Genomic DNA, 12,590 nt, shown 5'->3' with positions numbered 1-12,590 from the left:
GTGAGATTCGTAAGGCGATTCATGTCCCCTTTTGGTCTCAAAGTTAACTCCCACATTTAAGGTTTAACCGACATAAAAATAGAGCAAAAATATAATAATAAAAGCAGATATTTTCAGGCAGATAAAAAACATAAAACAAATAAACAAACAGATAATTTAATGTTTATTAAAAAAATAAACCTCCCCCAAACCCTAAATGTGGCAATTTGCCAACCCTAAAATGCGCCACAAACCCTAAACCACAAACCACGAACCATAAACCTAAACCCACTCAAGCCTTAGGAGCATAATAATTCACTAAAAGTGTGTCCCAGCAGAGTCGCCAGCTGTAGCAACCTGCCCAAAAAATTCAGCTTTCGAGTCGCCACCTATTCTGAAGGGCGAATAGGAAACCCTACGCAGATAAGAGATTGAGGGTAAGTTATTATAATCAGGCTGAGGGAAGGTGTTAGGCACCCTCAGCCCTTTCCTAAAGGCTAATGTTCAAAGATTAGGGTTGCATGGCAGGGTTTGTAAAGAAATGTGGCAAACAGAATTATAAGGACATGATTGAGATTTTGAAGAGGGGGACTCGCCTTGTTGCCAAGTGCCTACGTACCTCCTTAGGGAGGATCAGAGTCTACGTAGTTCGGGAAGGGTTGTACGCCATTTAGAGTTGGAATTTGATTTGATATGTGTTTTTTAGAGGCTTTTTAGTTAGCCTATCGCAGTTTGTTTTGTCTTGTAATTTGAATGGATTATAGAATGATTTTTAGGGTTTGGGCGTACAACCCTGATTTGGCACAATTAACCGCAATGATCAATAGGTTTGATCATCATAGTTAAAAGATTAAGGATTTGCATTGTTACCAATTCAAATCGATTAATTCGATTATCACTAATAACAACTTATTGTATTTTATTACTTTATAAATTGGCGTTTTATATTGTTACCTCTCATAGTCGATTAATACGACTACAAATAATAACAAATTTAATTAAATAATAAGGCAAGATTAATCACCACAACCAATAAGATAGTTGCAGCCATTTAATCGAATTTAGTTTGATTTTTATTTTTTATTTAACAGCATTTTAATTAAAATTATTGTTAACCATAGCGATCAATCGGTTTAATCGGCACGAATAACAAATTAAAATTTTAATATAATTATCATGTATTTATTTTATTAAAAAAATAATCATAACATAATTAATATATGTTAAAATAAGTATTTTAATTAAAATAAACAAAATAATTAAAGTTTTATTTAATTTATTAAGGTTTCAATTCAGTGTGGCATTCATGAGGTTGTATGATATAGGTATTCATTCTGGGTGGTTAGATCTGAGGTTAGTGGGGGTTTAGTGGTTCAGATCTGAAGGCATATGGCACAGGTGCTAGGCTGGGTGCATGGGATCACATGGAAACATGTTTTTAAAAATATGAAGGAGGGAGGGCTCGAACCCACGACCCCCCACTCCCAGGCGCGCTGCACAACCAACTCAACCAAACCACACATCTGATTATTACACGCTTCCAGTCAAACAAATAAAACATGTGACCCTAAATGGAATTTTCTGCGCGCGAAATTCAAACGATCCAACCAACGGATGCCAACGCATCATCTTCTTCGCAAGTTTCCCTAAAGGCCTGTAAATTTAGCTACGAAATTGCTACGGCTTTACTCGTAGCAAATCAGAACACGAAAATAGCGATTAGGCTATACTCTCACATAAATCTTTCGCGACCCCTGCAATCGTCTCACCTAAACCACGCGAGTTCATTCATATATTCAATTAACCCTAATTTTAATCCTAATAAGAAACCCCAAATCGGAAAACCTAGAACTCAAACCGGCCTCTAATGGCAAATCATGTTTAAGGCACATAAACACCAAACAATTTATTCAGGAACGATCAGAGCAACAAGACAAACCTAAACATGCAATCAATTTCCAAAATAAATGCATGAATCATTCAGATCGACCAAGTTTTCAGAATCACCTACCTGAGTTAAACGGAGAAATTTCTGGGGGTGTTGATGCTATGCTAGTATCCAGACACGTTCAGAATCTTCCCAGGAATCTTTTGCAACCGCTGGTTCTTGTTGAAACCTCCTAGAACTCCAAAACCGAATTCAATTTTTGAAGCTCTTTTCTTGTTCTTGCTCGGGCCTCTTTTCTCCAGAAATTCGTCCCCTAGTCTCTTGGCTAGTGTTTACTACTTATAGGAGTATAGAATTAGGGTAAATCTTTGTCCAAAACCTCACTTAAATCCAATCTTCCTAATTTGAGAAATTGATTTTATTTCTTGAATAAAATCTTGCTATTTTGGTCATAATTTGTATTAACTCCCTTCTCCAATCACTATGCACGAAATTACATCATATTTGGTCATTAATTCTGATTGGAAATCAAATAAAATATAATTTTAACAAAATATTTGATTTTTAGTCTTTATTAAATCATAAAAATGAAATAAAAAACATTAATTCAAATATAATGCCAATTTTCGTGGTGAGTGGTTTTTGGGCATGCTAATAGCTTGTGGACCAAGTTTGTATGAAAATATTATGGGCCCTTTTGCAAAGTTTTTCCATTTGAACCCTCCTTTTTTCACTTTTGGTCCCTGAAAATCACCTAACTTTGATCAAGCATATCTCCTTCAATATTTGGGCTATGAAGGAGTTCTAATACTTTTTGGAAACCTCAAGAGGTCCTCTACAAGCCACTTTGGAACATATTTTTCATTTGAAGCTTTTATCTTGATCATATTCTCTTTGGGAAAAAACTGCTTTTGAAGGATGCCTGAAAATGTCCTGTAATCTTTTGCCTTGTATCTCTTAAATGAAGCATTTCTAGCCCTGGCTTGTGAGACACAAAGTTGTAGAGAATTCAATTTCCTTCAAAATAGGCTTTTGAGTGGGGAATTTCTGATGTTCCATGTGAAAGTTATGCCCAGTCAAAGTTGGGTTGACTTTCTCCTAAGAAACCCTAATTTGAACCTTTTTGTATTTGTTCATCTCTGAGTTTCTATTAATGGAATCATGATCAATTCTTGATCAAATGATGGTTATGCACCCCATACTTGATGTTTGCCCAATGATTATGGTTTGAATCATGCCTTGATTATGATTGACCTTTCAGTTTGAATCAGTTGACTTGTGAATTATCTGGATCATTTTGAATGAGCCATGTCTTTGAGATTTGGACCTGCCTTTGTTATGAGAGAAGTGTGGGAGGTAAATTTTGGGGTATGGCACTATTCACGTAAATAGTTTGAAAAGTTGGTTGTTGGTGTAACTAATTTGAAAAAGTTGGTTATTGCTAAAAAAATCGTTTTTCAATGTAATTTAAATTGAATTGATGTCTTTTCAAACATTATAAAAGTTTTGTCAAAAAAGTTTATACTACTCCTTCTCTAACTTATTATTTGTTACTTGTCTGTCGTTTCTAAAAATTTATTTATTATTATTTAATTTTAAATATAATATTGTTCTGGACAGTTTGTTTGTAAGGTCTTAGATGAAAAGCTCATATGCGAGAGCGAAGGAAGCGAGTGCGAGTGACAAATGATCCTCCATTTTCATTTAAAGTAGATAATTTCACTCTCATATTTATCATCTACCGTCAAGATTAATCAGGCGGTTATCTGCATAGTATGTCACGTATCTCGTAGACAGTTTGAATCTCTCTCAATATATAAGGAAAAAACATGTTATTTTCAGGTATTCAAATTCATTCCCCGCTCCCTTCACTTTTGTTCTCTCACTGACTTGATCATCGTTGGTGTGCTAATCTTGCAGGTCCACCCCACGCTGTCGAATCTGAGGTCTAGTACACCTTTTCGAGATCCAATTCACTATTTCACCAACAATTCTAGTTTTAGATCGAAACAGTGACGCCATTTGTGGGGATTGGCCTTTAATTCCCTTGAATTTCTATAAAGAACTACTTTTTTTCCATCGAATATCTAAATCTGTGATCTTCGTCTCCCGAATCATCGATCTTTTCTCTCGAGAACCTGATATCAACTCTTTAAAACTATAGCAACATCAAGAAACACTCGATCTACAAAAGTTGTCGCAACTATCGCTGCCACCAAAGCTTAATCGCTCCCTCTAGGAGTTGAAGATCCAATCCTCGTGACTACTCTTTCTGGTTCAGGACCACAAGATCTGGCCCCCTCAAGAATCCTCCAAGGAACAATCTAAGGCGAGTCATCATATTTGCATCTCTTACAAACCCTAACGCTTGGACAAAAGGTGCTTCCCGACCTTCAAAATTGCAAGCTAGTCTAGGCGTGAAAGAAACAGTTGATTTGTTAAACAACGTGTATAACTTGGTCCATCAAGAAAATTCTCAAGTCTGGCTCAGGACCGCAAGATTTGGCTCCCTCGAGAATCCTCCAAGGAACAATCCAAGGCGAGTCATCATATTTGCATCTCTTACAAACCCTAACGCTTGGACAAAAGGTGCTTCCCGACCTTCAAAATTGCAAGCTAGTCTAGGCGTGCAAGGAACAGTTGATTTGTTAAATAACATGTATAACTTAGTCCATCAAGAAAATTCTCAAGTCCTGGTTGATACAATATTGAGAATTGAATAAAATTTGTGATTTACTCATCCAAGAAACACCACAGTTATGGGAGCATCCTCGCAAGGCCAACTGACTATCGTTCTACAGTTGATTTGGCTAGAACAATCACACCACACAAAGAGGTTCCATAGTCCCCATGCATACATCAGAGCGAGAGGCACAAATATCCTTCATGTAATTTCAAGGGAAAAGTGGGAATCACGTCCCAACTGAGGTTCACAATCCCCCTAGAAGGAAAAGGGTCGAAGCAATCATTCCAACTCTGAAGAGAAAAAGGAACCCACTCTCAACTTATATCCTTGACAGCAGAGTGCCAACATCCCTAGAGAAGCCTCTGAAGTCGTTTAACTACGACTAAACCGGGGATCCCAGTGAGCACGTGGATAATGGGCTAGACTACTATCAATATGAAGGGGTTGTAAAGTAAAAACTCTTTGCACTAACCCTTACTGGAGCGAGCTGCCATGACATGGTACAAACCCCTTCTAGACATGAGCATCAATTTGTGTAAAGACACGTGTGACACCTTTACTGCTTAGTTCACCGCTCCCAAAAGGCAAACAACAACCATAGTAGTCCTCGGCACAATCATGCAAGAAAAGAAGGAGACCATCGCAAAGGTGGTTTTAGCCGTAGGAGGCATGGGCGAGGGATTCCCCTACCTATGGTCGGTGTTGTTGTGCTGACTACAAGAGGAATTCTGCGTACAGGGTCCCTTGTCAGTCTGGCCCCGATTAAGCTTCCTGTTTTGACCCAGATGGAAGTTCGAGATTCTATGGAATGGGTCGTGGTGGAAATTTATCTACGATCAACGTCGTTTGTAATCAGAGAGTCGTGTCACCAATCCTTTTTTTGGGTGCCTCATGGGGAAGGGTTGTGCTCCAGACTTTGAATGCTTTAACAAAACTTAGGAAAGCATAGTCCCGGTGTATGCTTAACACCAAGCACAGATGCATTACCATCTTCACTTCTAGCCCATCATGTATGCAAAACGGCTAGAGAGTTTCGATCTTAAATTTTTTAGGAGGACTACACATATTTTTCAGGCAAGGTCGAGGTTTTTTATAAAGAGTAGTTGGTCGAACTAGCATACCAAACTCGTTGGACTTCAGTCTTTTTGGCTTTTGGTGCCGCCAAAAAGGGAGATGCTTTCTTGCTCGACCATCCTTAGAAGGAAAATGAAGTGCTTCAAGAACACGCCAGTGCTCTTAAAATTAAGAAGGATAGATACCTAGATGGGCTTAAAAGGGAGGTCACCTTGTTGTCAAAAAAAGGGGATTAATGCAAAGACTTTCGGGTACCCTGACTTGTTTATCGTGAAGGTGCAGTCACTTGTTCAAGGGATGAACACGAAGGATGAAGCTCTAACGAGTTCTTGAACGACCATACCAAGACCTAGGATGCTCTTGCTGAAGTGAACCATGCATTGGATTCATCCAGTAAGAGGGTGAAGGAGTTGGATTTTTCATTGAGCAAGTCTCAGGAAGGTTAGAAGAATGATGAAGACGATCTTCCGAAGATGCTTCTTGAAAAGCTTGTCTTATTTAAAGAGTATGCAAGTAGGTGGAAGATAGTTTCTCTATCATGATATTATCTTTTGAAAATGCATTGTAGAAGGTGGAATACTTTCGTCCTAGGATGTATATTTGTCGAGAACAAATATGTCTCGATTAAGAAATGGTGAATGGGAAGTCGGTCTTTGTTGAAAATGAGCCAAATTCGTTGCATATATATATATATATATATATATATATATATATATATATATATATATATATATATATATATATATATAATGTAGGATTCTCTTACCCAATGTAACTTTGTTTGATAAATAAATTTCATGGTCCCTGCTTGAGGGTATATATCTTACTTCATTTACTTATAGTTGTTTTTTACCTGTTATATCATTGTTTTGAGCTTTGAGGTCACTTCTATGGAAATAACTCATTTGTGAGGTAGTGCTCGATGATTTCTTGGACGTCTATGAGGATTGTTTTTGACCAAGGGTATTTTCCTTTTCCCTTTCCCCAAGTTATGACATAGTTTGAGGATGACATATTGCAGACTCACCACTTATGCTCTGATTTGAAAACTCACGAACCACATGTTCTCAAAAAAATTTAAAAGAGTTTTGAATCTTTTTAAAACACTTGCAAACTATTTCTTTAATCTTCTACCACATTCTTTCTCCATTGTTGCATGGATCTAAATCTCATCTATGAAGATTCATGATTGTTGAGGAGATTCGTTTTTGAATTTAATATTCCTTTAAAGATTTGTTTAGGATTCCAGAGGTTCGCAAAAGTGTGTGATGTTGTGATTGGTTTTGAAGATTCCATTAGAAAATAAGCAGGTTCTTCTCTCTAGGTTGACCTTTGTAATGTTGTGTTAAAGCCTACAAACATGGTAGGAGTTTTTCTCAACCTTCGAACAAACCAATGTTCAAGATGCCGGTGGAATTGACTAAATATCGCCACAGAATAGAGACTTAGGTGCAGGTTATTAAGGCTGGAAAATTTACGAAGTGCATTCGAGTAAAGATTTCACAGAGTTCAGTTCGTGGACTGTGTACAAGTCAAAAATCCATAAAGAAAATTTTCATTTTTCAGGGTTAAAATTGGATACTCTGATTGTATGGACTCTTGTAATTTTGTTACAAATATTATTGGAAGACCAGCACATTTTCAATGGGAAACCATTAGAGATTAGAGTAGGCGCACAGTGAGGACGAAATCGTTAGAATAGTATAAACCCGGTGTACACTTCTCTCTCCCTCCCCCCCCCCCTCTCCTTTTTAATTTACCTAGAATATTGTAAGATTAGGTTGTTCTTTATTGCATTTTAGAAATTGCATGTCATTAGAATTTCCTTTGGTCGCAATTTATTGTAAAGGTGTAGGTTTTGTTAGAATGGGTACTTCGATTTTGTCTTGTTGTCAATTAGACTAAAAATTGTGGTTGTAGAATCCATTAAGTGTTGATATTTCAAAATCACACTACTTGAGTAATTTGTGAACTATTCAATACATTGTTAGTTTGTACATTTGGTTAAATTTGATTTCAATCTTGATTGTGTTTTGAGTTGTTTAAGTCTTTACGTGCCAATTCCAATTTGTAAGCATAATTGCTCTATTCGCCAAAATTGTTTCCACTACACAAATAAATTTTGTTTTTGAAACTATGATAAATAGTTTTCAAACTATTCTTCAATCGAAAGTTTTTGTGAAAGGTCTATTCACCCCCTCTAAACCATTTCTTACCCATATTCGCATCCAACAATCTTTCAATAGGTGGAATGTCCATTACACTTGATGATATCTCATGCCTGCTTCATCTTTCGATCCATAGAACATTATTAAACTACTCCAGGACCATCAGACCATAGGCATTGGACATGATGGTGACTTATTTGAAAGTTGACTTGGAAAAAACTTAATAGGAGTTAGATGGCACTAGAGGATGCCATGCAATGTTTTCGTTCTTTGTGGATTTGTATGAGCACCACCTTTTTGCAGTTGTAGATGGTGGTGATGACGATGCACGAGTTTATACCATAGAGCGTGAGCATTGAGGTCGTAACTCTTAGTTTTGATCGGCACATCCATTTTTGTGGACGAAAGGGCGATCTATGTTGATGTTATCTACCTCGGGAATTTCATTGACTTGGAGAGAATTCAGGAATATAATTGGGGGATTTCTTGTTTGGTGTACCTCTACACCTAATTAGCTTAGGGTAGTATATGGAAGACTCGACAGTTGACTAGAAACAACTATCAATTTAAGGTAATGTTTTTGCACCTTTATGATACTAACGTCTTAATACCTATGCTACAATATTATATTACTACTATTTCATTTGAACCATTTTCAGACATGGATCCACCAGTATTTTTCAAGTCTCGCCAACTATGTATATGTGGAAGACTACTATAAGACTTTGTTGCATGCGTGCCCGATCATCCCGCTCATAGGTAATCATGTGACCAAGCCGTTTCGAGTAGCTATAAACTCCATTGTGCCTGATGATATTTAACGAATGTCGAATGTCGATCACCGTAAGACACGAGCCTTAGAGGTGATAGGGTTGTACTCTAGATGACTGATTTATGGGTCTCGACTTATGTACCCCCTTCTACCTAAGCGAGTCTTGCGCCAGTTTGAGTATATCAATGTATATCAAGAGACCCCACCATTAATGCTCTTGTCATTGTCCTCCGCAATGAGATCTTTGCAACGTACTTTGATCATTTTTTGTCAAAGGATATACGTACGTTATGGCCAGCTCCTCGTTTATGAAGTATGGTATACGACTACATTCAATGATTTTATAGAATGTCACATCCTTATATGACATCAGATAAAAAGGGGATCCCCCTAGGCCAGCTCACCAAGAGATCTTAGAGAAAGAGCAAGCTAGGGCATACTATGTTGTTGATGAGTTATTGATATGTCACACTGCATTATGGCTATTGAGAAAGAGGTCATAGCTAGAGGCGAGTTTGCGGAAGGCACCCCTCAGATGGTCACTATTTATGCAGTACCAGAGGAAGAGGGGGATAGGGGCATCAGATATGCAGTAATGGAATTGTATTTTGACGTTTTAGTATTATAGTTTGTACTTGAATTGATTATGACATGGTAATATTTTGTATTTGACATTTTGACATTTATATATACATAGTAATTTTTCTATTTTGATCTTATTATTAAATGAAAATTATGTATGATTTGTTGTGGGATTGATCTAGACATGACTTATAATGTAAGTTTACTCAAAAATGACAATTTTCTTCTAACTTACCATCAAATAGTGAAAAACAATGTCAAAGAGTTAATCTAAAGATTGGAATTCTGACCTATGTCAATTTTCTTCAAAGTTACTGTCAAAGAATGGAAAAAAACAATGTCAAAGGGTTAATCCAAAGATTGGACTTCGGACCTATGAAACAAATATTGCAATTCAAACTAATTTTATGATAAAAATAGGGTGCTTTAGTCATAAGGTGATTTTATTAATACGGACGCGTCTAAATATTAAAATCGATAGTACAAAAAAAAATTTTAATGTCTGATCACTACATTGAGAAGGTATAGTAACCAGGAAGCACCACCCATAGTTAAATCAATCGATAGGGAGAATTATAAAGATACCTTGTGGAGAGATCTAAATCCGTAGGAGTGATGGTATAATTGTTGGAATACTGTATATCTTCTTTTGATCAAATAAACTGCTCAGACAAGCCATGGCACGACTCAACCTGAATTTTAGAATAATGGAAATAACTAATTTTTACAAAATAGATGTGTAATAAAAAAAATTAAAGTCTATGCGTACGAGGTGACCAAACTAATGACTAATGTGCATGGTCTATATATGCGTTTCATTAATGTTTCAAAAGTTAATTTTCTCTAGTTTAATTGTAATAGTTTATGAGAAACGGGTTTTACACCACCAAAAAAAAGCTTTTAAGAAGAGGTCCGGATTAATTACTCAACATACCTTTATGACCTCTATCTTCCTCTTTGGGGCTTTCAACTCCAGTAATCTTATCATACACATCAAGTTAGAGGATAATCAAATTAAAAGTTTCTTATTCGCACTACAAGCTTAACAACTCTTTGGGGCTTTCAACTCCAGTAATCTTATCATACACATCGAGTTAGAGGATAATCAAATAAAAAGTTTCTTATTCGCACTACAAGCTTAGCAAATGTTTAGATTTACATTCATATTACACACTTAGAATATAGGTCAAAAAAACATGGGCAGCAGGAAGTGAAATGCTTCTGAATCAAAAATCAAACATGTAATCGTATGGTAAGGTTAAGATGGCTTGCAAATATTATAATTATAATGATAATGAGCAAGCTGACGCAAAAATATTGTAATACATTACCATAATAACGTAAGAATCTGAAATATATTAAGCATGACATTTCTCAAAGTACTCATCTATGTTCAGAACCGTAAAACTAAAGAAAACAGGCCAATTTTGTCGGAAATACCAAAACTATCAAAATACATAGGTCGAAAGAAGAAATGGAAGACATAACAAGTTAAAAATGGGATCAAGATCAGGCATCTGCAATGGTCACTTCAACCTCGACACCAGGTTCAATGGTGATGGAGGTGATTTGCTTAACAACATCTGGAGAGCTGTACAGGTCAATGACTCTCTTGTGCACACGGAGTTCAAATCTATCCCAGGTGTTGGTACCTGAAACAAGAAGTAAAGTTATGAACATAATTCATTCCGTATAAAAGAACATCCATCGAACACTACACATTGATCCCTAGACTTCAAAAGTCAAATAAGCAGGTTAAGGCTTACATACAGAACGATACTACTACATAAAGAGCATATAGTTAGCACACACAACAGGTGACATAAGCGAAAATTATGATACATGACTCAAGATAAAACCAGAAAGCATAACATAATCAAGCATCAGAACCAAAATTTGGCCTACATAAACACACATGTACACGCATAAAATCAATTTCACAATAACAATATGAGGGCGACAAAGCCCTGCAGTGCACTCACATAGAAGTAAATTAATCTTGATATAATAATCAGAAAATTGAAGGATCCATTAATTCCAACCCATAACTGAGTCTTCCATAATTGTTGAAGAACATTATGATTTAAGTAATCAAAGACCATCAAAAAATGAATTACAATAAAAGACTCAAGACAATTTGCTGTTTTAAAAACCAAAATTCAAAAAACAAGAACAACCCTTTCACCCTCACTGTTAAGCCACTAAAAGTTTACATATAATTGACATCCAAAAGGTGAAACACAACCTATCATATTGGAGCAAACATTCACCACGCGTATAGATATAATTGAAAAAACAGCCCAAGCCAATAGACGGAGATACAATACACCGAAGAAGGAAGGGGCTTGCAAGAAATACAACTATACAGAAGTTGCCATATTGATATTTTTTTCGCAAACTCGCCATTGCCAATTCAGTTATATTATGTTAAATTACAATAAAAAATAGCATCTAACTTTGCATAGAGAACTTATTAAGCACATTTGGGTGGATAGCTGAATTAAGAACTTATTAAGCACTCATTTGTAAGTCATTCTAGGAGCTTATTTACATAAATTGAGTAAAATTAGGAACAAAAATGTAACCTTTATCATATTATAAAACAATCCAAAAAATATCTAAAACAACCTATTTCAATATTTCTGTTTCTAATCTATCATAATAAAATCTCTGTAAACTAAAGAAAAAAAAAGACAAAAATGAAGATAAATGAAAAAAAAATACCTTCTCCACAAGGGGACTTCCTGGTAGTGATGTGAAGGACTTTAGTGGGCATCCTAACAGGTCCCTTCACTCTAAGACGCTTATCCTTAGCACCACGAACCAAATCACCGCAAACTAATCATAACATCAGCAAAAGTGAAAGTGAGAACGTCAGTGAAGAAATAAAAAGCAACAAAATCATAAAACAAAACACGAACGGATCGAAGAAAGTACCCTTTTCGAGATTTTGGACGTGCTTGGAGGAGAGGGTGATCCTGATTTTGTGGATCTGCTCCTGGGACTCCTCCAAACCAGGCTTCGTGGGTTTAGGAGCTGCGTACGCCATTTTTGTTTGTTCGGAGTATACAAACTGAGAATGAAGATGAAATTAGGGCGCCGCAACAAATGGACAAGAGGGAACAAGGCTGGTAAGCAAGAGTTTAACAAGAAGAGACAGTTGGGTATGGGTTTTGGGTTTTAGGTTAAAAAATAGGCCCAGCCCATTAAAGTTTTATTTTGACATGCCAATCCACCAAAGTTTGAGAATGAGATTAGATTAGATGTGAACTTGTCCTAATTGATAGAGAATTCAACTTGCCAACCCCCAAATTAGCCATGGCACCCCTCAAAATACATGAAAAGATTAAAATGTCCAACGAAAATCATTTACCACATTTTCTGAAAATTACGAAGACAATCAGAAATTTCAAATTTTAGGGCGATACCGAAAATTTGACC

At 36.3% G+C, this 12,590-nt stretch overlaps 1 protein-coding gene across 1 annotated transcript; it reads right to left on the bottom strand.

The window, feature by feature from the left end:
- Positions 1–10,485: 10,485 nt before the first annotated feature.
- On the bottom strand, positions 10,486–12,271 carry LOC131612679 (small ribosomal subunit protein uS10y-like). The gene is made up of 3 exons (XM_058884443.1): positions 12,087–12,271; positions 11,874–11,987; positions 10,486–10,801 (listed from the first exon to the last, which is right to left on the bottom strand). The coding sequence occupies exons 1-3, from the start codon at positions 12,196–12,198 to the stop codon at positions 10,659–10,661; spliced, it is 369 nt and encodes a 122-aa protein (XP_058740426.1). The 5' UTR covers positions 12,199–12,271; the 3' UTR covers positions 10,486–10,658.
- Positions 12,272–12,590: the final 319 nt, after the last annotated feature.

This window comes from Vicia villosa, linkage group LG6 (assembly GCF_029867415.1).
Source record: "Vicia villosa cultivar HV-30 ecotype Madison, WI linkage group LG6, Vvil1.0, whole genome shotgun sequence".
In the NCBI taxonomy this organism is placed as follows: domain Eukaryota; kingdom Viridiplantae; phylum Streptophyta; class Magnoliopsida; order Fabales; family Fabaceae; genus Vicia; species Vicia villosa.
This window is presented reverse-complemented; position numbering and strand designations above follow the sequence as displayed.